Source organism: Brienomyrus brachyistius, chromosome 3 (assembly GCF_023856365.1).
Source record: "Brienomyrus brachyistius isolate T26 chromosome 3, BBRACH_0.4, whole genome shotgun sequence".
Lineage (NCBI taxonomy): Eukaryota > Metazoa > Chordata > Actinopteri > Osteoglossiformes > Mormyridae > Brienomyrus > Brienomyrus brachyistius.
Window position 1 is genome coordinate 7,521,107 of NC_064535.1, and position 25,567 is coordinate 7,546,673.

Genomic DNA, 25,567 nt, shown 5'->3' on the forward strand with positions numbered 1-25,567 from the left:
GAAAGAGCCTCATTCTGATTGGCCTGCATTCGATCCTATGTTGGTTGGTCAGATGTGAGGTGTGGGCATGTTCCAAGTTGTGGAGAGATCACTAACTCTCATATACTTCTAAACACAATGAGAAGTGTGGAGTTCCCTTGTGCCGCTCTCTGTGAGTGTTAGCAAACAAAGAATCCTTTGAAGATCTCCTCTTGGCACGCTTAAACCGCGGCATTCAGAAAATACCTGTCCGACTAGTTATTTGTTTGTTTTCCTTCCCGTCACCGCAACAGAACCTGAAAATAAGGAATTAGTCATGAGACGATCTGTCCAATTTGACTTCAGAAGCTGCACGTTTTGACATCATCGCAAACTCATCACAATTTCCGGTTCTAATATCAACAGATATATAAACAGGTTGAACTGCGCATGCTGCAAAGGTTTACAAATATCCAGTTCGCCAGTTATTCTTCCCATTAACCAGTTAGCCATGGACTCACCAAACAAACAGACTGCTTTCTATCAGAAACATTCTGACTTTCTCCTGAGCAGCATGGATACGGAGCTTGGTCACGTGGTCCGACGTGTACCAGGGGGCGTATCCTCGGCTTTGTCCTGTTGAGGCAGCATCTGCCGCAAAAGCAGCTCCCACGGCTCCTTCACGCGCTCGTGCCCATCTGACAGATGCCTGACATGTGTCCCGTTCATTGAATCGCGCCATCAGTCGGCATCTGCATGTACTTGACACTCACCCCTGTCCCCCCCCCCGCGCCCCCCCCCCCAAAAAAAAAAACCACACACACAAAAGACACGAGGATTAAAATAATGCTTAGGTGTTACGTTAGTAATTATAAGTTTGTTTATCCAGTATTATATCTGAAAAGCATTTTCAGATTTAGTCTATACAAATAAACAAAGGTACAACAGATTCCTCTGCATTTATCATCGTGCTGTAGTCCAAAGTGCAACACGCCTGTAATCCAATCTCTTACACATTACCTTGCAGTAGCAGCGGACATTTACATTGTGTCACATTACTCTGATGTATTTAAAATATGTGTAGCCTATATATATATAAAAAAATATACACGTATATATAAGATGGTATTTTTGAGTAGTCCGAATCACAAAAGAGCGACGCTGTTGACTGACTGAGTATGAAATGCAGCACTTTGCGCTGTGAAGCGTCAACAGCTGACCGGTTTCAGTTCGGCGAATAGCTCGGATGTCTGGCATAGTTGCGGTCGCTTCGCTCGCACTGCGGGGTCGTTCGCGGACGATGCCCGCAGACTGTGCCTCGTTCGTTGCTGCCTGCCATAACAATACAGCTGGTGACAAAGTGACCATGCTCCTCTACCACCGTGGCGTATTTGGCCTGTAACACAGTGACACCGGCGTTAGTCTGCGGCCATGGTAGCGGGGACGGGGATGGATTAGAAACGCTGCAGCGGCGGAGGCACTAAGCGCTGCCTGGTTGTTGCTGCTGATGCATGGGGTCCCTTTCCCTTGCCAAGTGCAAGAAGGGAGCGAGAAAAAGGAAAAACTCAGGTAAGTGGGGTGGGGGTGGGGGTTGGGGAGAGAGAGAGAGAGAGAGAGGGATGAGGGGCGGACCTCAGCGAAAGCACGCAGCTTGTAGCGTAGCTGGAGACTCAGTCTACGTCACTCTTCTCTGTCGCGATACCGGGGCAGCTGGCAGCTCCGTCTCGGCGTTTTTTAATTGCTTGTGGAGTATTTCGGTTCGATCCCCCCATTGAGAGCGAAGGGGGGGGGAGTCTCCGTATGCTGCGGATGGAAATGAAAGTGACGCCGGGGGTCTGACCGACGCTGGTTTCCAGGAGCCGGGGGGCTGTGGAGACACTGGCAATGTAGTGACCCCGATGTTTCATTTAAGATCCCTGCTAGATGTAGATGTGGTAAGTAGGTGCCTTAAACTCAACCTATGAATGGAAACGGGGGAAATCGGGGTACTAATATTATGACTTTGGACTTAAAGGAGATGCGTGGGGGGTTTAATTCTTGCGGCACGTATCGCTTAAAACCAAAACTAAGCAAGATCTTGTTAGGAAAAGTGTGATTTGTTTTGCTTACCTCGCCTTTGGTGATCTTTTGGGGGGTGGGTTAATTTTATTCTGTCAAGCTGATCAGTGTCGCACACGGGTTATCGGATCTCCGTTGACGTTACGGTCATGGTTCGGATTGAACTTCCGCGTTGAGCTGCCTGAGCACCTAGGGAAGCGATCGGCTGACCGGGTCTTGGTGAAGCGATCAACTTTGATCTAACCAGCTAATCATCCGAACTGTCACGTGGGTTTCAGCGTCCAGCGGGCTGGACGTAGTTGGTGTGTGTGTGTGTGTGTGTGTGTGTGTGCGTGTGTGTGTCATGCACACGGATGACATTTGGCGTTAGTCGGTGTGAGCGCAGTTTATTAAATTCCCCGCGTACATTACTGCAACCGTAATGAAATCGCTCCGTTTAGTAAAACGTGTCAGCATGCCGTTTAAATCCCTGACACATTTCTGCATCCCGCAAATCACGGAAGATCAGGGCTTGCGAAGCCCATAAACTCGCAAATATAACGGCATCCCTGAAGCAGACTGTGCTGTTTCGAATTTCCTGTGAACCAGAAGATAATTACAATTTTTGGAAATGCCTCTTTTTAGTTTAATGGGTTTAGGGGTTAACGATAATGTATTAGAAGGGACGTGCCCTAGATAAGGAGTGCTTGTGATTAAAATGGTTAATGACTGCTTTGTCGTCTCTCTCTCTCTCTCTCTCTCTCTCTCTCTCTCTCTCTCATCTCTCTCTCTCTCTCCCTCTCTCTCTCTCTCTCTCTCCCTTCCTCCCATTTTATCCCGTAAAGCCAAGTTAGAATCAAGTAAGTTTTCATTCAGTAATGAAGGGAGAATGTTGAACCAGATATCCTATTCCTGTTAATGTACCCGTGCCCGGTTTGCTGTTAGTCGTCACGCTGAATCGTCTCTCAGCTGACTGTATTTGTGATACTCCACGAAGACTTGAGATTACTGGTTCTGAGAGACGTGGATGATCATGGCGCAAAGGTGATTTGGAAGACAGGGTTGATTCAGAAATATTCCGTAGGAGCCAAATACAGGACAACCAGCTACTGCTTTGATTAAATGGATTTACCCCAGTTTGCAGAATAGGTGCTATGCAGTACGAACCCTGGATCCCCCCCCCCCCATACTTGGTAAATGACGTTTTTACAGCCTATGGTGGTCTGCACGGTTGTGCCCACCCCCCTCCCTGTCCTGTCACCAGGCTTTGGGTGTCATAGTCCAGCAATCATGCCGCGCACATGTGAGGGGGGGGGGGGCAGGGGTCCATCCTCCCGCATGCCTGTGTAAAACACCCAGCCTCCTAACCTTGCAGCTTAGTATGCTGGCCTTGAAAACTTTCCCCATAGGCAGCAGATTTGTCAGTCATCATAAGTGGGAGGGAGGCTCTTTCCCTAACTCTGATCCTATTGGTTATGTGCTGCAAAGGTGAAGTTCCTGTAGAATCTGGGCTAGTTCCAGCCTCTACCATGTCACAGTTCTGCTCTTTAGCTCAGCGTTTCCCAATCTGGTCCACGGGGACCCACAGACACTCCATGTTTTTGCTCCCTCCCAGCTCCCTGCCAGGCAGTCCACATGTTTGCTCCCTGCAGGCTCCCAGTAGGAGCAAAAATGTGGACTGTCTGTGTGTCCCCATGGACCGGACTGGGAAACCCCTCCCAGTCTTGCTGTGGGGGCTCACACACGTGCAGGTTATCTCCAGAGCACATGTTATAAGTGATTTGTAGGACCAATGGGGGGTGAGTTCCTCGTGCACCAATCAGCTGGTGTTCCCTGCAGTCTGCTGCACGGTGTCTCTGTCCTGACAGACATCTTTTGGGTGGGGCGTTTGGGGCTGGCAGGACCCACTCTTTATCTGGCGAACACTTTGTATGATGATTATTGAATAACATTCTCCCATAGTTTTTCCAAAGCTTACTGAGCACCAGCTCAAAAGGAGTCATCAGAGGTAATATAGTGAGTTGCAAAGTTTTTGCATCCCCCCCCCCCCCCCAAACAGGTATCTGTTTATTTCATTTGGTCCTTATGTTTTCTTTACTGTTTACTGGTGACACGCGACAAATGATTCATTAGAGAGCGATTGCATCCAGGTGCTGATCGCTTCCACCGCTGCCCGAGGCCACCAGCAGAGCAGAGGTGTGCATACCTGTCTGCCTGGTACTCTGTGCTACACCCAGCCACTTGTTCCACCGCTCTGACTGGTTTGAAGTACCAGTCCTCCAGTTGCTGCTGTTGCCGTAGTCTGCCTCCCCCCCTGCATAAATTATAACTTTCAGTGCTCTCACATCTTATGTGGTCGACTGGTTCCCAACCTACCACAATATTCCAAAACCACGTGCATTCAGGACCCTATATAAGTGCCTATTTACTTTGCATAAACACCTATTCCCAAGCTGACACATTCTTTAAATCATACTTAGATTGCAGAACCGTATCTACATGATGTTCAGTAGTGGCCAAATTTGTGGAAACGCCTAGGAGTTTCACATAGCGCTTGAAGAATTACTGCACGGATATTGGCGGTAATTTTTATAGATAATCGAAGAATGTTACAAATATCATATTCTGGGTGAATAAATCATCAACTGGAGCAACACTTGAATAAATTTCTGCAGTGTTTAAAAATTCGAGGTGTTCCCACAATTTTGGCCACTAGGGTAAATTCTATGTAAAAACGGCACAACAGCTGCTTGTGCACCAGTTTGAAATTGTCCATTTTGGCTAATTTGAAAGCTTTTTTATATATATATTTTTGAACCACGCTCCTTCAGAACCGCAGTTGAGGGCCGTGTAGAGAGGCCCAGTGGTAAAATGATTCTGTTAGCTTTGGGTTTTGAACTAACAACCTTCCTGATCACAGGAGTAGCCCCCTAACATGCTGGGCCACATGCCGCTTGGTGCTGCGTGAGTCCCCCTCAAACAGTGACCTAACTCTCTCCTCCTTCCGTTAGCGTGTGTGGGTGTCTGTGTGCTGTGAAGAGACGAGGCCACCCGACTTAATCTTGGCTGGGTCATTAGTGCATGAGTCGTACCTCCAGCTATGTTCTGTGGAGACCCTGGCTTGCATGGAGGAAGTGCAGCTTCATCCATGGAGCTGCTCATGATCTTCAGCTTTCAGTTGTTGGTCCTCGACCAAACCTGACTCCTGGCCTGTTCTGGGAAACGCGCAGAACACACTGCCGCTCGTCCGTTTATCCATTATTCATTCGTTATTTTTAATCGCACGCCTCCGCAGTTCCGAGGCTTTGGCGCGAGACAGAGTCGTTCTCCTCTCTTTCCAGTAGGCGGATTATTTATTTATTTCCTCCCACATCCTACATCTTGCTCTGCTCGGGATTCTGTCGCTGATGGCCCGCGGGGAATCCTGGTGTGAGATCCGGACCCACTGCACGGGTTCGGAAACCGCAGGGTCGGCACGGGCGGGGAGCCGGCTGCGGCAGGAGAGGGGATGGGGGCCTTTGTTTCACTGTAAGATGACGCCGGAAGGTTGTTGTTTCAGCCCCCTGTGCACTGCACAGACGATGCGTCCCTCTCTCCCTTGCCCATCTAATCAGCGCCCTAGCGTACTGTCTGTGTGTGTGTGTACGCGTGAGTTTGCGTGTATTATTACCTAAAGTATCACAGCACCGAGCTGAGGGCTTGGCTGCAGACCTGGCGACATGGATATACAATTACAGGATCAAAATATCAGTGGAAACCCGACCTTCTGAACCTCTGTGTGCTGCCCACCTCTTTACACATCAATAGGGAGGCTTGCTGGTGCCCTTTAATGAACCGAATAATTATCTGTTTTATTAGTGGCTCTGTCGACGGGACAGAATGGAGGACCTCTCGCTGAAAGCACTTACAATCAAGTGCGTCGTGATAAACGGTATTAAGGTATCGTCTGATACTCCCAAATACTCCCAACAGGGAGGTGTTGGCCCAGTTAATCCAGCAATCAGATATTTGTTACTTTCTCATTTACCAAATGCTACAGGGGTGAAGTGACTTAAGCTTTGCATCCTTATTGTAGCTGGATACCTTTAAAAATAAGAAAATAAAAGTCTTCAGCAACCGTATCATCTGCTGTTCAGTTCAGTATGTGGTAGCTGTTTACAGGAAATGACTGCAAAATACACTTCACAAAAACGTTGTTTAATACACTTGTTTTTTTTCCCCTCTGAGTTTGAAGGTGGGGGATTTATTTTTATTTTTTATTTTATCTTGTCAATCCGAAATGGCCACTCCTGCAGCATACCACCAGCCCCTCCCTCTTTACGCACCCAGTACCCTGGCAGCCAATCACAGTTTGTGGAGGGCGGTGCTTTGATTATGGGGGTGGGGCTACACTGGGCAGGATGGACTTCCTTTGCTTTCCTCTGCCAGCTGAACTCTCCGAGGAATGTCCCAGAGCTGTTCCCCCTGGGTGGAGTGCAGCCATTCTTTGCTGGCTCTCGTTATTTATCCCCCCACCCACCCCGAATGAAACTTAAAGGGGTTTTCTATAACCTATTTACAAACTGTGCTGTTTATGGTGGAGGCACGGGTGCACGCTGTGGTCGGACAGTGGTTGCCCTGGGCCTGGCGTCCAGTCGTCCCTCTGAGGGCAGGCGCCGTGCTCACACTCCGCATCACACTGTTTCACACGTGCCACAGCTGCAGAGCGAATGTCTGCCGACGATGTCGTCTTCACCCAAGAATTTTTGTAAGCCCTTGCCCCCACCTCGCAAGCTTGGTCCATTATTTTTCCATCCATGCCCCCCCCCCACCCCCAAGCTTCTGGGATATGTTGCTGCTTACCGTTCTGTTCATCGGGTGTGGCTTCCCAGACCACAGATGAGACTCGGGAGTCCACTGGGGGAAAACCATTTGTGTGCTCCAGCAAGTTTTTCTGAATCTCGATGGCTTTAGTGAACGTGAAACTTGTTTTGGCGCTGGAGAATGTGATTGTAAACTGGGGAAGGGGGCTTCTCTTGCTGTCCTGCTATTAACTCTGTCTTATATCCCCCCCCCCAGATATATGTTGGGCAAAGGAACAAAGAGGAAACTGGACGAAGATGAAGAAGGATTGGCGGAGGGAGTGCTGGTGGAGGGTGGGCCGGGGAGTACAGGGGACCCCTCCTCCAAGCTGTCCTACAGCCTCCAGCGGCAGACGGTCCTCAGCCTCTCACTGATGAAGCTGTACCACCCGCGGGCGCTAGCTGAGCCCAGTCTGGAGCGCCGCCTGCTGGTGAACAACGTGCTACGCCGCATCCAGGAGGAGCTGAAGCAGGAAGGCGGGCCTCAGGCCTTCTTCCTGCACCCCCCGTCACCCCCATCTGACCACCATCCCTTAGGGGAGGGTTTTCGTGAGGCTCAGCCAGCCTTTGGGGTCCCGCCTGTCGCAACCACGCCCTTTCTGTCGCCCACGGGCCTCGCCCCCGTGCCGCCAGACTCCTGCCTCACCCCCGCCTCCTTGCTGGAGGATGACACCCCCTTGTTATGTACTCCGCTGCCCACGAGCACGCCCCAGAGGCCAACCCCTATCATTGCGAAAGACAGTTTCTCTTCAGCCCTGGATGAGATTGAGGACCTTTGTGAGACGCAGGGTCCGACTGCTACCTCCCCCCCCAGCCCTGCAGGGGCGCTGCCGCACCTACCCTCTGTGGCCCCTATGGGGATAGACTCCAAAGACGGGGCCAAGCCCTGCAGCCAAAAACCGGGGGTGTCGGCTTTGCTGTCAGAGGGCCAGCCTGCAGCGGGGGCGCAAGAGTCCCGGCTGATGGAGACCCAGCTCCCAAGTGGACTGGACATCAGTTCCTCCTCTTCCTCCGGTTTCCTCACCGACCTAACCCTGGACGATGTCTTGTTTGCCGACATCGACACCTCCATGTACGACTTTGATGCCTGTACCGCGTCCGCCTCGGGGGGTGCTGGTGGTGCCGGCAAGATGGCCCCCATGGTGACTGCCGATGACCTCCTAAAAAGCTTGTCCCCATACGCCGGAACGGGGTCCAGCGCCACCCTCGGTCGGCCCGAGCCAACCTTTCAAAATGGACCTGGCAGAACTGGACCATATCATGGAGGTTCTGGTGGGTTCCTGACCTGCCCGTCTCTTCCCCCACTGCGCAAAAGGAATCAAATTCCAGTACGAGAACAAATAGCCGTTTTTATGTATTTTTAAAAATGTTTCGTTGTTTTTCTAAGACCTGCTGTTAACACGGTGCTTGTGTGCTGCCCCTCGGCCGTCCGCTCTGAACGTATGACATGAAGGAAACGCGGCATGTCGGCGGCTCCTGGAAGATACCGGTGCCTTGATCTGTGAACTACTGTTTGTTCTGGTCTCTCCCTCTTTTTCCCTTCTCCGGTCGCCGCGAAACCGTACTTTCGCTGACGTATTTAGTCGCTTCTTGAGGAGAGCACCTCCTTCTGTTGGAAGAATGAACTTTTTACTTGTCAAGCACAAATATTTATATGGGGGGGAAAAATTGCATGTTTTTATGATATTATGTTTTCCCTTTTTCAGAAATGATCAAAGCAAGTGTTTTTTTCTTTCTTTCTTTTGTCTTCCTTTATTTCCTGGTGATGAGTATTCGGTCTCCCTGAGAGAGATTTGGCATTGTATTAAGTTTATGTTTGGGTGGGATTGCTTTTCTCATCTATTTGGATCTTCTGTTGCTGCGTAGAAGACTGTTTTGTACTTTGACGCAGTTTCATGTGGATTTGAGATGGAGCAGGGGATTCTGGGATGGCTCAACTGGGCACCAGTTCCACCAGCAGTTGGTTACCAATTCATGGCCCAGCCTTTCCATCCTGGTACTGTGTGGGGTGATACAGCTCAATTTGTACCTCACCCTGGTGACTGAGCGTGGTACTGCCTCCCCTTGAAACTCTGAGAAAAATATTTCTCCTAGAAGATTCCTGCCCCCCATGCATGTTAAATTGTGCATATCACCACCTATCCATGGTGGTAGGGGGGTCATTTTCCATATGCACACATTTAGATTGGATTCATTTTCAAATTTAATATTTATTTGGGGGGAATACAGTAGGATAGGCTTTATTAACAACCATAAACCTGAAATAGCCATAACTAATGATATATGTACAGAATCGTACACTAACCAGAATATGTAACTTTTTCCCAACCAAAGCAGAAAATGTTTTTTTTTAAAAAACTTTTTTAAAAAAAAGGCATTTTATTATTCACGCAGGAAAATAATGAAAATGCTTTCCAGCATTTGAAGCACTACAGGACAGTATCGGGAACGCTACGGAATTTCTTGGGCGCGCTGCGTAAAAAAGGAACTGGAAACGAGGCAAACTCGGGAACTTTTAAGAACGAGTCACGCTGCGCCGTTCGGCGTCTGATTGCCGAAGGTCGCTGGTCTTCCGGGAATCCATCCAATGAAAGTCCGACAACACGCCGAAATACTACCCTACCAAGGCGTTTTTTTTCTTTCGATGGTTTCGTCGGTACGTGAAACCTCTGACATCGGGAAAAATCTCAGTTCTGACTGTATACGTATCTGTTTCTATTAATTTATTTATTTACGTACATGTCTGTTTGCTTTTTTTACAGTATGTCATCCGGCCACTATTAAAGCTCTCCGCTCTCTCCTTGTCTCGTCCGGCACTTACTAATTGCAGGGGTGCTGGGCGCCCGAAAAATGGTCAGTTCGGTTCGAGGTGTGCAGCTGTCTTGCTCCACTGGGGGTAAACTGGTATAAATGATGCGCAGGTCCTGAAGCCACACGTGCCACAGCACGGTGCGCGTTCGTAATCTAAATTATTAGCACAGCCTGGTGGCCTGTGATTTTCAAGGTCAGTCCTCAACTCAGAGAAGTGTTTCCAGGGACCAGATTAATGTTTTATGATAAATGCAAATGCATTTTATTTGCTTTGGCGGTTCAGAGCGTACAGTCCCTCAAATCCATTCCGAGGCATCGTTAGCAAAGCGACCTGCCAGATCGATGCGCTGTCTGCACCGCCACGATAAAACGCCGGCTTCAGGCCAGAAAGCTCTAGGTTTCTCGGCCTTATTAGCTGCGCTAATATAAGGGAAATTTATGCTCGTTTTGTACCTGCACCCAAAATCGATCGTGATATTTTCGTCAGCCCTGACCATAGCTCGACTGTTTTTTTCTTTAAAATACAGAAATCAGAACGTTAACAGCGTTTTTCCCGGCGCTAGCCGTAGCAGGGAAACCTAGCTCCCTGCGAGGTGACCGGCCTGAGTCCGTCTGGGTTTGGAGGCTTGGGGTCAATGGGGAGAGCTGAGCAGGCAGCGTGACTAATTCATAATTAATGATAATTTTTAAGTGTTTGATTTTTTTTGCAGTGATTGTTTTGTTCAGTTATTTATTCTTTGTTTCTAATGTAAATATATTTATTTTTCAATGTGACGCTAACATGGGGATTGTAACTTGTACAGATCGCGCTGTAGGAATGTATATTAAGGATTGAAATGAGGTGGATGGTTCCTGACGTCTCCTTCTAACCTTGATTTGATGATTATTTATGCCCATGAACCTGTCTGTGGGAAGAGCTATGGTATCCAGAAATGCATTTTTAAAAGTCAAGGTCCTTTACATCAGGTTTGGAATCCAAAGCTTATGTAGAAATACTATGTAGTCAAGCGTTATTTTTTTTGTTCTGAGGACTTCTTGTTTGGTCTGTTGTGTTATTCGGCTTTTACTGATTGCATTTCATTTAAAGTCGTCATTACTGATGTCTCAGCTGCGAGCTGTGCAGGCAATATGCAGGAACATGGGCTGGTTATTGCGGCCGCTGTGACTGTGTGCAACAAGGGGGTGGGAAGTGGGTGTGTTTTTCCAGACCTGGGCGCTGTGCCTTTTTCTATGCAATATATACATATTAAATATATATAATCCGATTGATCGGAAAAAAGAAAATCGACATTACCAACAATCGGCCGTGCGAAAAGGTCGCGATGTCATGTCGCTGTATCCGCGTCATATTTCGGACTGTTGGACGTATTAAAAATGGACGAGCGCGTCTGAATTTGAATCACTCTTACTTTTGTAGTTTTATATTATTCAATAAACCGATGAAAACAGCCTGGTCGATTCTGGTGAAAATTTTGTACATATTAGCACATACTGGGTTTGTAACTGTCTGCCTGTGTTATTAATTCCCCCTCCCCATGCAAAAGAGACATTCATATGATGAAATGCTACTGAACCTTCCAGCCCTTTTTTTTTTTACAAGCGATGCACCTCTTGACTTGGGTGGCACAGTGATTCCCACTCCCAGGGCCCAGCATGCAATACAAAATGGCTGGGGATGTGCTATTTTTAGCATGCGAGGGGGAATGCACAGCTGGAGGGGATGGTGGGTCAGCCGGCCCGTTTTTGCAGAGCATGGGAGGTGAGAGGCTGGCCTACAGCGAGGCAGGCCGTCTTGCCACCACAACTCCATCAGGTACTGTTAAATCCACACCTACTAGAGGAGTTCTCCTAACAGCTCACCCAGAACAGGCTTTGCCAGTAATCGTAGACCTAAACTTTTCATTTGTGTATAATGTTGGTTGGTGTACTTCATTATAAGCGGGGTTGCCAACCTCTCACGCATCTGCCATGACACTCACGCTTTCAGACTCACGCTCACGCAAGAAATCTTACAGCAAATAAACAAACAAATAAACCTAAAATTATGTCATAACCGTTAGTGTAGTTTGCAAACAGACTATTTACCAGGTAGTGAAACTATCATACATGTAAAATGTGCGTGCAGGCTTGTCTGGAATGGAACATCTCACGCCGGCCAGCTGACCAAAGTTGGCAAGTAAAATACCTTAAATTTTTGAGCATACTGGCTAGAAATATGGAATTCTAAGCTGATTGGTTGTTGCCAAAGAGCAGGTTAGAGGAATCCAGGTCCTGCAGCTGCCTTAATGGATCTGAGGGAGCCTCTAGAGGCAGTGGGCTCTCTAAAGGCAGGTTTATAAGATAATGACCCTAAGCGCACCTCGAGGTCATTTATGTAACGTATTATCTTGTGAACAGGGAAAGAGATGGAGTTCTATGACAGATGACCTAAAGGGGGCTACATCTGGAAGCCGGCTTAAAGAATTCCAAAAGTCTGTAATGTTGTCATTGAACCAAAAGGGGGCTGTTTTGAGGAGACGCGTGGAAGATTTCTGTAGGTCGTTGCAATGTTTGATATGATTTCCTTCATCGCCTCGGAACCTTTTACTATTAGGTGAATAACAGCTAAAATAGATACAAATGCATTAAAAGCAGGTGCGCCCAGACTTTTAACTCGTACTGTATAAGCACTGGTCCCATATAAATACATGAAAATTGATGACGCAAATCAGGCTTCGTTCATATGTAAGTGGAAACTACCTGGTGAGGATCTATGTCATTTCCTTCAGCCCACGAAGATCAGGTGGAGATTGTGTTTTCAGTAGTGTGACAAACCCAGCGGTCATAGATACCGTACATCAATTCCAGTGTGATTTTCTGGATTTAAAAGCTTGTCAATGTGCAGTTAGCGTCCATTAGCATGGGTGTGACACACGGGCGCTGGGGGGGGGGGCTTGGGAGTCTCGGGGTGCGCCTATAAGTGTCCGCCTCGGGACTCGTTTGTCTAGACAAGCCCTCCAAAAACCCCAGGGTGCCCCCAGACACCGCCATTCGTGTTCTTAAAGGGAGAGCGCAGGTATTATCTTTTGAAACGAGCCGATAATCTTGGGAAGAGGCTCGCTGTGGAAGTTGGTTGGGTGTCGTCTTGAGGTTGTCATGTGTCAAAAGCTTTAGGCCCAGAGCAGCCATTGCCTTGTCATTCCAGTCACGTGTGTGAAAAATCAGGCATAGGGATTTAAATGAAATTATTGGTCTGTTCCCACAAGGCACAAGATCCCACCATTTTACTGGTTATTGAATGAATCTCTTAGCCTTGACCCCATTCAAACCACCCCCTCCTCCTTTATGATTGTCAAGATTTCTTTGTGCAACGCCTGTCTGAATGGTCCCGTTCTACGCCTACCCAGGCAGCAGAGACACACTCCCATCTCAATCAGCTGTGTTTTGCGTAATGCCTATGTCTGCTCGGCGCTGCCCCCTGATGGCAGGAATGTGAATGGCCTCAACGAGAGAAGGGGAAACAAAAGTTGTTGTGCCAGGGAGGGGGGAGTGGTTATTTGTCTTCGCGCGTTTATGCGAAAGTGTATCCCCGAGTTAATGTTACAAGTCCACCAGTGCTGACGCAGGAGGCCTGCTGCCACTGGATCTTCCCATTCTAAAAAGGCAGAAGACTAGATGAGGCTGGCAGGTTCTTTGTGAGTGCAGAGAGCAGCGACCGGCAGCCTGGGACTTAGCGGGAATCCATGCTGGACCAAATAGCAGAACAGCTACTGTAGTACTTGTCACTGGAGCTCTGGGGTGGGAGGGGGAGGATGGGCTGGCTAGGCAGTGTAATAACAGATTTTGTAACAGCGTTCAACCACATAATCACACTGCAGGTAGGATGATAAATAGAGACTGTGACTCATAACCAAATTCTCCTGGGGAGGTGCCCCTGTCATACTCTTCAGTAAGGTCCCTAAGTAGAATACCTTTATGCTAACATCCCATAATGCAAATATAACTATTGTAAACCCTTCCACAGTCCTGAAAACACCTGATTCATTCATTCAGGAGTAATCCAGTGGCCACGTGGCTTCTTCAGGAACCTGCTCATGGTCCAAGGTGGAATGCTGAGACCCCAGAGGACCAGGACTGGGCGCCCAATGCAGGGTATGTAGCAGGCCGGGAAGCAGAGAGCCGCACGCTCAGTGAGCAGCATTAGCATTATTACCCAGAATGACCCAGTAAATAAGAGCTGGCTAAGATGTTCAGCCGTGTTCTCCTTTGTTCTTTGGAGAAGTTCTGTAAGCAGAGTTTTCAAAAATTAATTATTATTACTTGACATTAGAATTCCCGTCTGTGATGCAAAGACACCACTCTTGTGTTCCAAAGTACCCCTGGATAACAGGAACCACACCGTAATGGTGATAACAGTAACATTAACACCAGGGTAGTTTAAAGGTAACCTAGCCAGAGCAGAGTGTCATGGGGATGCTTGTTTGGACACAGACACTTCAGAAGAGCAAGGCCACGAGGAAGAGGAGCACAGGACTGTCCAACAGCGTGCACTGGGGTGGTCTGTGAATTTTACAGTGTCTTTATTGACGACTTTAACTTCAAATTATCTGAAAAGTTGATCATTGGGGAGGATGCTGAGCAAAAGCAGGGATGCACTGGAAATAACATAAAAGCATCTTAATTATAACACATTTTTCCTGACCCACAGGAATACCTTTAGGTAAGATATGCTTCTTTGATCCGAGAGGAAAATGTATTTAAAGTAGAAGTGAACCACCGCAGATGGGACTTGAACCCACAATCCCTGGCTTAGGAAGCCAGTGCCTTATCCATTAGGCTACTGGGACAATGTAGAAAAAGGCTTGCAATGTAAATCAGGCTGCACTCTGGGCCACCATAGCAGGCGTCTATTCGGTTGGTTCCAGCTCACTTGCATTTTGCACCGTTTCACACACAGTCATTTTATGGTGACCTGTTCTAATAAAGGTTGTGCAGTTTAGTCTCACAGCCATCTGTGATTCAGCCGGCAGTATAATACGTATCCACCTTTCCCCTGACGGGTGGACATCCTCCTCACAGAGGCATGTTCTCCCCGGGGGGGAGTTTCATTCTCATTCCAGCACGCCCATGAATGTCTAACGACAAGCCAGCTCGCCGCGAAGGAGTCAAGATGAAGGCAAGGCGGTCTTCCTCATCCGGTGACACTGTGAAAATAAAAGGACTTCATTTTGTATAAGTGTAGATATTCAAATATAAAAATGAGGCATATCTCCACTGTCATATAGGCTTTCTAAGTTAAAGGTTGCTCTCTGTACAAATTATCCCACACATACAACTGTACAGTCCAGGGCAACAGCAAACCATGTTTCCCTCTATTTAAGTCACTTTCACAAAAAAGTATACAGAGGTAAACTGAGTAAAAGTTGGCATCAAGCCTCCAGCGCAGGTGGAATCAATACAGAGCTCTGATATCTTTGTGTGTAGTAGATGTACCAACACAGGATGGCTCCTTGTCTCCCAAGATGGGGTGCCAACCCATCGCAGATAATCTAATACATGGTGTCTATAAAACTATGACAATATAACCACGCAATAGGAGAAGGAGTGATCTCACTGTACAGGAAGAGTGACAGCCGTTCTGTAAGTGCTGAATTGTACGTCAGGTTAACAGGCGTTCCTAGACACATACAGCCCCAGCTGCAACGAAGAACAATCCCACTGCAGGACAAGATTTCTGTTGAGGGGGGAGGGTTATGTGGGCATGAGGGCAGGGCATCCCAACGTGGACAATTTGGAGGAGATCAGCAATCTGCCCTCCATGAAGGACTGGGCACATTGGGCAGCCCCTCGACCACCCTGGCAGCCTTCTTGCTCAGGATCGCCCCCCTCTGGGTCTTCTGTTCATAGTCACAGGGAAGAGGCGGCCACAGCCGTCACCCTCAACCAAGCTTAGTTATTCACTGGCCCCCACTACTTCCTGTTTGGCTGCTTGTGGTAATTCCAGTTCATCATCACCTCAACCATAGAGTCTTTCATCTTTTTAATCTAGTTCCACCACTTCCCCTTAAAGAGGCCCAATTACATCAGCACAAATGGTGAGAAAAATGGAAGTCCTGCACCCCCCAGTGAATCATCGCGGAATTAGCACGCAGTTTTCACTGCTAATTTTGCTTCTGTTTTGCAGACAGGAAATGAGCAGTGAAATGGAGCATTTGAGGGGCTGAGCTGCTGGATGAGCTGATCGTCTTCTGGAGGCCGGCCTGGTCGGCCGCCCGTGTTTTTACTGGCTGCTCTGCTCGGCTCACGGAGTTCGGGTCGACACCGTCACACCGTCGCCAGGTCAGTGCCACAAAGCCGCCACTGTGGCTGAGGCTATTGCTAACTGTACCAGTCCTACCATGATCCCTGGCACAACAGTGCTGCACTGGCAATCTGGTGGGCAGATGGTCATGTGGGTCGGCAAAATTTATCCTGGGACCCACTTGTTCGGTAAAATTTATCACTCTGCAAATGTTATTCATGGGGAATCCCCTTCATCTAAAAAGGGGCCAAGGAGGACCCCAGAGTCCGGGCTGGTTTTTAATCCCTGTCCATCCCTGCCTGTTGCCATCCCCACCCTTTCACACTGAAGCACTTTGGTGTGGCTCCTCTTTTCTTTCCTCATCATTCATGAAAACTCACTGGACCGGACTAACGTTTGGCTCCAGGATAAAACTGGGATGAATTCTCCAGGTATAAGTGAAGGATACACGCTCCAGATGTTGCTGGATGTTGACCGTGTGATTCTTCAATCCAGCGTGAAATAATACCAGGAAAAAAAACAGGGAATTCCCCAGGATTGGAGCCAATGGGCCCGGGGGGGGGGGGGGGGGTGTACATTCAGCGGAGAATGGATCTCTTTCATGGAAAAACTGAAGATTGAGAACCTCAGATGGTTTTTACTGTAAGTAAAAACAGAGGACAGCTAACTAGAGACACAGGAAGGAAAGTTTGAGAAAGTATGAGAAAGTATGAGAAAGGATGAGAGTATTTTCCTGTGTGTTTTCCTACACAGGCCTTAGTATCTGAGAATAATCATACGGTACCAGTCAAAAGTCTGGACACACAATACACCTACCCCTACCTACATCTCTGTTTTAGTTATGTTATTCACAGTATTGCAGTATCTACAGAAGTGTTCAACATCTCAGAATTTTCTTAAGTTTTAGACTCTTCTAACCCTAACCCTAACCCTAGCCCCCTTTTGCTTCAATGACAGCACTGCAGACCCTTGACGTTCTTTCAATCAGCTCCCAGATGTAACCACCTGGAATGCTTCTCCAGTCCTGAAGGAGTTTCCACAAGTTCTGACCACAAATTGGCTACCTTCCTCTTACTCTTTGATCCAACTCATCCCAAACCAGCTCTATAGGGTTTATGTCGAGGGAGGATTCCATCTCTTTCCTTGTTCTCAAGGTAATACATAATTATTTCATGGCTTAAAGTAGTAAGTTGTTGTAGCAGACACTTCTGTCCAAATTGATGTACAACTGAAGGTAGGGTCAGACAGTTAGGGGGTCGAGGGCCAGTATGGAAATCACTTTGGACAAAAGTGGAGTCTTACAGAAGAATGTTTTTGTGCAAGAAGGAAAAATTGGTGGGACCAAGGTGAGGAGGTTGGACCAAGACATTTTATTGGTTGCTTGGATCCACCTCTAGAATCTGATTGGTCATCCCTCCAAATCATTCATTTTTCCTTCTCTCCTCAGAACATTTTTGTGTAAGTAAAACTCCCATGAGCCTCCATTGTGGAAACAGACACAGCAAGAAGTGGTAGGAGATTTGAGCCTAAGAAAACCAGTTTGCCGACTCACCTCAATACCACAGTCACCAGCTGGTTAATCCTGCCATTTTCCGTACGTGGTTGGCGGTAGAACCCAACGGGAAATAGTGAGCACTCTAAGCTTCAACCACAAGAACTTTCTCCCATCGTAGTCATAAGCACACAAAATGAATAAACAAACTGAATGTATCTGTGTTACAAAATATATTAAGCCATGGGAGTGACCTTCAATCAATGCATTATTTGATCTTTTTGTATTCACATCTGTACAAAATTACTGAGGCAATGCTGCAGTTTTTAAGAGGAGTTTATTGCAATTCAAAGAAAAGCATTTTCATTATGAGACTGAAATCATTAAAGGGAAATAATCCTTTAATTACCCATCCATCTTCTAACCCCTCATTCCAGGGTCACAGGGGACCTGGAGCCTGTCCCAGACAGCACAGGGCACTAGGCTGGGGGATACCAACCCTGGATGGGATACCAATCCATCACAGGTCACATGCATGCACAGAAGCACTATGGGTAATTCAGAGACGCCAATCAGCCTAACCACAAGTCTTTAGACTGCAAGAGGACACCGGAATACCCAGAGATGGAGTACACACACACACACGCACACAGACACACACACACACACACAGAGCAGAGGTGCAGATTAACCACCTTTATTCTCTTCCACAGAGTTATTTTAGAGACTGAGGGAGAATTTAGCTCATTTAAATATTGTTTCCCTTCAATTTTAGCGAAGGAATGAAGTGACAGACTGCGAGCAAACAGATTGTTACTGAGCACCAGGCAGCAGCTTGAACAGAAAAAAAAACAACAGCAGGTGAGCCCCCCCCCCATGACCCCCCCACACCCCAACCTCAGACTTCCCCTCATACCGGGGGTATCGGAAGAAACACGCTTCCCTAAAAAGGCGTTTGCTCAAAAGGCAGACACATTAAACATGGGAGCCTCGTATCTCTACCTTCTGCTCAGATCAAGAGAAAAATGCTACAACCATGTCATTGTATTTTGTAGACACACATGAGGGAAATGTTGGCAAAACTGGTGGTGGGTAAATTCCCAGGTATACATGTCCCCCCCCCCCCGTGTAAAACAGTCAGTGAAGAAGGTAACCGAGATGCTCATAACCGAGTAGAAGTTATTTGTTTTTTTTGGACTTGAGTTCATCACAGAGTAACGTCCGGTGGGATACACGGCCAATCAGAGGCAGAAAACTAAAGGGGGGGGGGGGCGACAGAAGCCTCACCAGCATGAGGGGGAACCTGGGCTGTCACATTTGGAGATGGCAAGAGATAAGTCAAAATAATAAAATAAATAACTCAGGAGTGGGGGCTCTGCATGAACTGGAGATCGCAGGCTGCACGACGGAGGGCCGTACCGCCCAGAGGATTTATAAGGCCACTACTGCTCCAGTCGAACATGAATTGTGAGAGTGCCACCTAGTGTGGGGAGGGTCAAACAGCAACTCATATGTCCAAAACATTCCTTCCCATCAACTCTGATCCATCAAAAACTTATAGTCTTTAACTACTTCTTGGCCTGGGTTGAATCTGTTGAGGAAGTGCTTTTTTCTGGGGACACAGAAGGTGTCTGTGCTGTACAAGGGATCTTCTCCGTCGCAGAGATTGATTTGACAGCTTCTCTGGAGGACTCTGACGTGGCCTAGCATCAACAAGAGCAACAGGAGAAAGCACATTTAACCTCGCCACAGATGGTAAACGGAGAGGGTGGGCTCGGCCACTCCATTCACAAGTCAGCACATTAAATATGAATGTCCCACCGCCATAATTTCTGTCCAGCGGGAGAGATAATTTTCTTTATGCACTCAGCCAGATCACATGGCACCATGTCATGCAAGACAAACACTGATCAGAATAGCCTTATCACAGGTTGACAAGGGACCTGCCCCCCCACCGAGCGGTGCCAAGGACATTGTGCCTGGCTGCTTGTTCCGGCGTACAAACAGCTGTGACGAGAAATGGGGGGAGGGAGGGCACGGTAAGGAAAATCAAAAGAAGGCGGGGCCATGGGAGAAATAATAACGGTCAAAAGCACAAACACTGCAGGATTTTGCTGGGGGGGGGGGGAAGGCGGTGGATCTTACAGCGTTCCTGGTGTCTATGCCCAGGGACGTCAGCAGTACTCTGTTGCCACGGGAACCGCCCCACTGGTGCCGCAGGCCCAGAGCACCGTGGATGTCCTGCAGCCGCTGCCACACGTCCCACGGTGCCCTGCAGGACATTCCAGACGGTCACCTGCCTGACCGCGTCCCCAGCCATTTGTCAGATCCGTCAGCGCGGATAAGTGACCGTAGGAAGGAGACGTCTCACCGAGGGGTGGCGGTGCCCTGCTGCTCCCCAGGCTGCTGCAGCAAGGCCCCCAGAGGGGGCACCATGTCCTGGGGCTCGGCCGTCTGAACCTTTGGGAAGCTGGTCTGGAAGAGCCGCTCCAGGCAGCTGCTCAGAGACGCCTGAGGGCAGACGAGCACGAGATCAGATGTGATCAGATTCAATTTTATCGCTATAATGCAAAGCAAAAGTGCCAATGACCTGCAAAAAAAACTTATAGCTGCCTACCCTTGACCACAAGGGGGCACTATTGTTGCAGCAGAACTGATTTTAATTTTTTCCTAGACAACCTTAATCTTAAGCACATTTTAAGGCAACAAACGTCAAGTGTTTGATGCTCACAGCTAAGCTGGTGTCATCTGGAGGAGCACTAGGAGATACAAGGAGACTGAAGCAGATTGCTGAATATATGCAGAGGGAAATGATAGCCTGTTTCATAGCCTGCATGGCTGATGGAACCTGGAAACTACACATACCGACAGGCTGCCCCTCCTGCAGTTCCACGGGCTCTCGGAAGAGGGCGACGTGGAGGCAGCATTCAAAACATCCAACCAACTTGCTTTACTGTCCTTTGAGGAAGCAGCAGCACTTTCCTCCACTCCAAATGCAACCCAGGAGTCACCCGCAGCCTGTACCCCGCCTTGCTCTCCGAAGGCATCCCACTCCGGACCTGGTTCTGCCCCCAAGGGAGCAGAGCTGAAGTCCGCAAAGCTGTCGCTGCCAGGGAAGCCGGCCAAACTCTCGGTCATTCCCTCCCCTCCACAAACTGCCCCTACGACCTGCCCCACATCTGACGATTCCCTTGACAACATGGCGCAAAAATCCACCACCGCCGCCTGGCTCACGGACTCTGCCTGGCTCAAGCACGTGCCCTTGGAGTTTTCAGAGTTCTTGTCCTGCACCATCCTCAAGTCCCGTGTGTCATCAGAGCTGATGTCGCTGAGGTTCTCAACCCTATCAGTGGGACAGAAGGACGCAATGTTCTCACCGACAGAGACTCGGGTCTCACAAGTGGACTCCATGTCCCAGGCTCTGGTCTCCCTGCTGCCCACCTGGCTTACTTCCCATTTCCTCCTGCCAGCAGTGAGCTCAACCCTCTCCCTTTTCCCACGATCCTCTGCTTCAGCCTCCTCTTTGGCAGTGCTTGGCACCTCCCAGGAGAGCTTAATAGTGTTCTGACTGAGAGTCATTCCAGGGTAATGTCCATCGCCCTCTGGCTCGGACCCCTCCCCGTACCCGTTGCTCAGGGCCACAGTGGCCATCGGCATGTGGCCGACACTCCTCAGCCCGTTCATTCCCAGGTTTTTCCCTTTGGCCCAATCCTTCTCCATCTTGTCCAAATCTGAGTTCTCTTCAGGATCGAAAATGTGTCGCCCCCCCCAGGACAAACCACAGTTAGAGGGAGAAGCAAGATTTACAAACTCTTCCTCGGGATGGGATGGACCTTGCCCTTCCCCGAGGTCTGCGATTGTACATCCACGTTTGGGGGCATGGACATGACCTTTCGTGACGGCCTTAGGGTGTGCCACATCACCGTTGCAGGTCCAGGATTCAGCCTGACTGAAGTTCACCTCTGTTGCTCTAGAGTTCCTGCCCTCGGGAAGGCGGCACGGATCCATTTGCTGTTTCCAGTCCCCTATATGGATGGTTTTCCTGGGCTGGGGGAAACCCAGACCAGAGGCCTGGATGTTGCCAATGTATGATTTTGTAACCTCCACATCATCCCCATTGCAGGGATACCCTGAGCTCACACCTGCAAGCCCAGCTATTCCGTTGCCAAGGTGATCCAGACGCCAAGCTTCCGTCGGGCGGGTATCGCAGAAGCCAATAGGAATGTCAAGCTCGGTGAAGTTGGCCCCGGAGAAACCCCCGAAATCTCCAAATTCGTCGTCATCCTCAACCCCCCCGCCCAGGGCGGGTGGAGATGAGGAATACACGTGTCGCACGTTTGGCTCCATAGTGCAACGGGCGTGGCTCTCAGCCTCACATTCACACCTAAAAGAAAGAAAACGCAGTTAAGCTCAGCTAAACCCTTAACTGCTGGACCTTTGATAAATTCAATGTGTATTTCAGGACCAACATTTTATTATAATTAAAATCTAAGGAACTTGAGATTTACAAAAGGACAACAACATCATTCAACTGCAGAATGTAAATGGAGGCCTGCCTTCACACAACGTCTGCATATGTTGAATGCCAGACGAACTCCCCTGTACCGTGCCATGTGATTTCTTCAATTTATTTGTCTGATTTAGCACTATTATTATGTGGGAGGTTCGCACTGAAGGCTCCCACTACACCATTACACCGTGTATGTGCACAATGTCAATAAAGTTGACTACTCCAAGGCTCCCAGCGTTCATGCGCACAGCATGTAAACACATAAACAACTAATACAAGTGCTTGTAATTTTATTAGATTTTTTTTTTGACTTGCTTACATTTTTTTTGTCAAATCAGTTGTTTTTTTTCCCCAGTGTTTTTGGTATTGGGCTGACTTCCTACCAAACACAAAGCCTTCTATTCAGTGCTTTCCTTGAGAGGAGAAACCCTCTAGATGTAATATTAACTTCCACAATCCAATTTCAAATGACTGGAAAAGCAAATCGCTTTAGTGTCTTATTCTAGAGATGCAGCGCTGCAGAATGAAGGCGCAGCACTTACTGCCAGCGCAGGACACACGCTGGCAATAAGCAACAGAATCACCGCCGGTATTTGTAATTTATTAAATTATTGACGGACCTGGCACACTATAAATGCTAACACCTGACACTTCTTTACACCCAGGATTAAATGACAGACTAATTTTTCCCCCAGCGATATCCAGGAACTAAATTAGAAGCGTTGTTCTGTTTTAGCTGATCAAAAAGGTCTTGATCTCTTTATCTCCATTACCGTCAGTATCAGTCTAGTTGACGCCACGCTCTGCACTTTGGCGCTTTTCCTCAAGAGCCCGAGGGCCGATGTGTCAAGCTACTAACCGTTAAAGTGTTGCCTTGAGTGAATAAGTGCATAGGAATGGGACGTCAGCTTAAAGTGCAAGTGATCACGACAAGCGGGAAATGGAACAACACTTGAGGGCTCCATTATGAATGATTAGAAATTACTGCTGTTCAGCTACTGCTTTGATGACCATAAGACACTTTTACTGCTTTTTTTCCATATCTTGCAAGTATTTGCTGGAAAATGTAGCATTCTCAAAACATGAGAAGTACATGCAAACTCCACACGCATGCAGAATGACAGATGGGGTGAGACTCATATCCCCAACTCTGCGGGACGGAGGTCGTACTTTATACCTTGCTTTTCCATGAGAATAAAAAGGCTGCTCATTGCATTATATATAGAGGGTAAACATTTTTACAAAATCAAAGCAAACCCCCCCCCCCCCCAACGAAACAACTCTAACGCAATACAAAGTTACTCCCCTTAATACAGTAAATACTACGCTAAACAAACAAGGAATTACGAGGAGAAATTGATTTGTTAGTACTGTAAGACAAAATCATTTACAGTGAAACCGCTGTCAAAATAATGCCTCTTTGTTGGAGAACACTGCAAAATTGCAGCTGTCAAAGTCCTCTACGGTGCAGTTTGTCAGTAATTTTATCGAGATTTTATCAAGCACCTCACCCATGTTACGCAGGAAATGGTGAGGAAGGCCGGAGATGTAAACACCTCTCGGTGGTTTGATAACAGCGACTCGAGAAAAATAAACTGACAAATCGTTGGGATTAGTGGGAAGTATAGGACGAAAAATTTATTATATAGGTTATGCATCAAGACTTGGTGCGTGAATGCAGTTTTTTGCACAGATACCGCGATCGTACTAGTATTCTTACACGGCAGAGGGGGATTAAAGTTAAATCTTACAGAGACCGTTGCAGGATTATGTTTTATAACACATTAACACATGGCAGGGATACTCCAGTGACAGCTGTCAAACTGGTTAATCTCTCAGCCCGAAAGCACAGGCAGTCGATCTAGGCGTGTGCATTACACTATGACAGTCAAAGGGGATTTAATGTTTCCCAATCTGCACCGTTAATGGGACAGAAGCAGCCGTGTGCCGCTGTTACCGACACCCAAGGCCGGACAGCCAGTACTTCGTCGGGTCCATGCCTGCGAGTTGGCACAGGCCATAATAACCTGCACCCCGTTTCGGCTGGCGATTGACACGAAAAACTGCGCCGCGAAACACATTTCACCATGCAAAGTGGAAACGTATATATTCAGGCAAAATAATCACCACCAGAATTATTTTAGATCCTGACACCGTGGATCACAGATCGAAAATATAATATTCTGCATTATGTATGACTTCATTTCTAATACGGTAAATAAGTATGACAGCGGGCTTGATGTTTGGATTTCTCTATGTATTTTCTCCCAGTTCCTTTACCATCATCATCATCCTACTTAGGCTTGACAGAGCAATAAAAAAAAACATTTAATTTATGGGTTACCTTTAAATCCAGTATGCTAGGTGTGACTAGAGAGATGCATGTCGTCCTTGCCATAGGCTGCGGCTCAGGACAGCGCACTTGATGCAGTGAATGAGGATCGGCGGAGCCAGGCTCACGTCCACTCAGCCTGCCATCCAAACTCCTCGTTTGTTTCCCTCCTGCTTGATTAAGCGGCACGCAAGGGCTTTTTAACAAACAAAAACGCCTGAGTGGGCGGGGTCGTGGGCTGCGTCACTTCCGGCTGACGCCAAGCCTCCTTCGAGTCGGTTCTCTTGACGTTTGGTCCAGGATGGTGAGCTCTTCAGCGTAATATTTTTTCCCCATTGCAATACTATATACATATATTTTTACAAACACGTCTTAGGACATAGCTCACTGTAGCAATACAGGGAGTAATCTTTGCAAGAAGAAATAAACAAGAAAGGAATACAATGCTCGAGGAAGAACAAGGAAAATGAGAATATAATAAAAAAATAACCATACATGAAATAAGTTAATTTCACCACATATGGAAAGAGTTTTAGCAACTATTGTATTTTTACTGGATGGTAACGTAACGATTTAAAGTATGCATTTGAGATGCGAATTTACTAGAATGTATGTGAAACTTTTGTTGAATGTAATTGTCATGTTCTTTTCGGTTTCACGTCATATGATACTGAATTTTATCAGGCCGTTAATGATAACGTTACGAGTCTGCTTCCTTGCCCCAACTCATCGTGGGCGGGGTTTGCATGTTCTCCTTGTGGCAGTGTGGGGTTTTCTCTGGTTGCTATGATGCAAAAGCACACTAAGGTGAATAGGAGTTACCAGCTTACAAATAGGAGTGAATGGCGTGTATGTGTGTGGGTGGGTGGGTTTGCAAAGATATCATTTGGGGACCAAAATAAAACCTGAAACCAGAAAGGAACACAATACCAAGGAAGAACAAATAAAATGAGATTATAATTAAAAAAAATAACCATACTTTACATAAGTTAAAACCTGAAACTTCTTTACTTTTGGTTAAGGTTAGGGCTGGTTAGGGGTTAAGAGGTAAGGAGCGTGCACTGATACAGTGAGTTGCCACACCCACCACATGACAAAGGGATGAGAACCTGAGTGCAGCCATGTGGCGGGTGATCCGAATGGACCAGTGTGAGGTTTTTTCTGATGACTGGGGTGTCAGTCCTGCCACCAACCCCCAAGTTATTCCCCATTAGTTGGAGAACCTCCTTATAGGGCTGGATGTAGATTAACATCATACTCAAGACGAAGCAAGCGTGTGTGCGTGTATGTCTGTGTGTGTGTGCGC

The 25,567-nt window shown here is 47.7% G+C and overlaps 2 protein-coding genes and 1 long non-coding RNA gene across 3 annotated transcripts; 2 read left to right on the forward strand and 1 right to left on the reverse strand.

Annotated features, from left to right (window-relative positions):
* Positions 1-1,637: 1,637 nt before the first annotated feature.
* Positions 1,638-11,096, forward strand: sertad2b (SERTA domain containing 2b). Its single transcript, XM_049006800.1, is given in 3 exon segments — positions 1,638-1,892; positions 7,054-8,023; positions 8,025-11,096. Coding segments are annotated over 2 exon segments (1,062 nt in total). The 5' UTR covers positions 1,638-1,892; positions 7,054-7,057; the 3' UTR covers positions 8,121-11,096.
* Positions 11,097-15,798: 4,702 nt separating this feature from the next.
* LOC125739230 (uncharacterized) lies at positions 15,799-17,951 on the forward strand. Its single transcript, XR_007397099.1, has 3 exons — positions 15,799-15,965; positions 16,885-17,081; positions 17,857-17,951. It is a non-coding gene; the product is annotated as an uncharacterized LOC125739230 (long non-coding RNA).
* On the reverse strand, positions 17,738-24,473 carry LOC125739229 (aftiphilin-like). Its single transcript, XM_049009111.1, has 5 exons — positions 24,274-24,473; positions 20,285-21,803; positions 19,791-19,930; positions 19,565-19,691; positions 17,738-19,122 (listed from the first exon to the last, which is right to left on the reverse strand). Exons 2-5 carry the CDS (start codon positions 21,764-21,766, stop codon positions 18,988-18,990), a joined length of 1,884 nt encoding a protein of 627 aa, XP_048865068.1. The 5' UTR covers positions 21,767-21,803; positions 24,274-24,473; the 3' UTR covers positions 17,738-18,987.
* Positions 24,474-25,567: the final 1,094 nt, after the last annotated feature.

Coding starts and splice junctions, on each gene's coding strand:
- LOC125739229 (XM_049009111.1), bottom strand. CDS start 21,766: ATGGAGCCAAACGTGCGACACGTGTATTCCTCATCTCCACCCGCCCTG. Junction 19,692..19,790: donor CAGGGCACCGCCACCCCTCG/GTGAGACGTCTC, acceptor AATGTCCTGCAG/GGCACCGTGGGACGTGTGGC. Junction 19,123..19,564: donor GCATAGACACCAGGAACGCT/GTAAGATCCACC, acceptor TGTTGATGCTAG/GCCACGTCAGAGTCCTCCAG.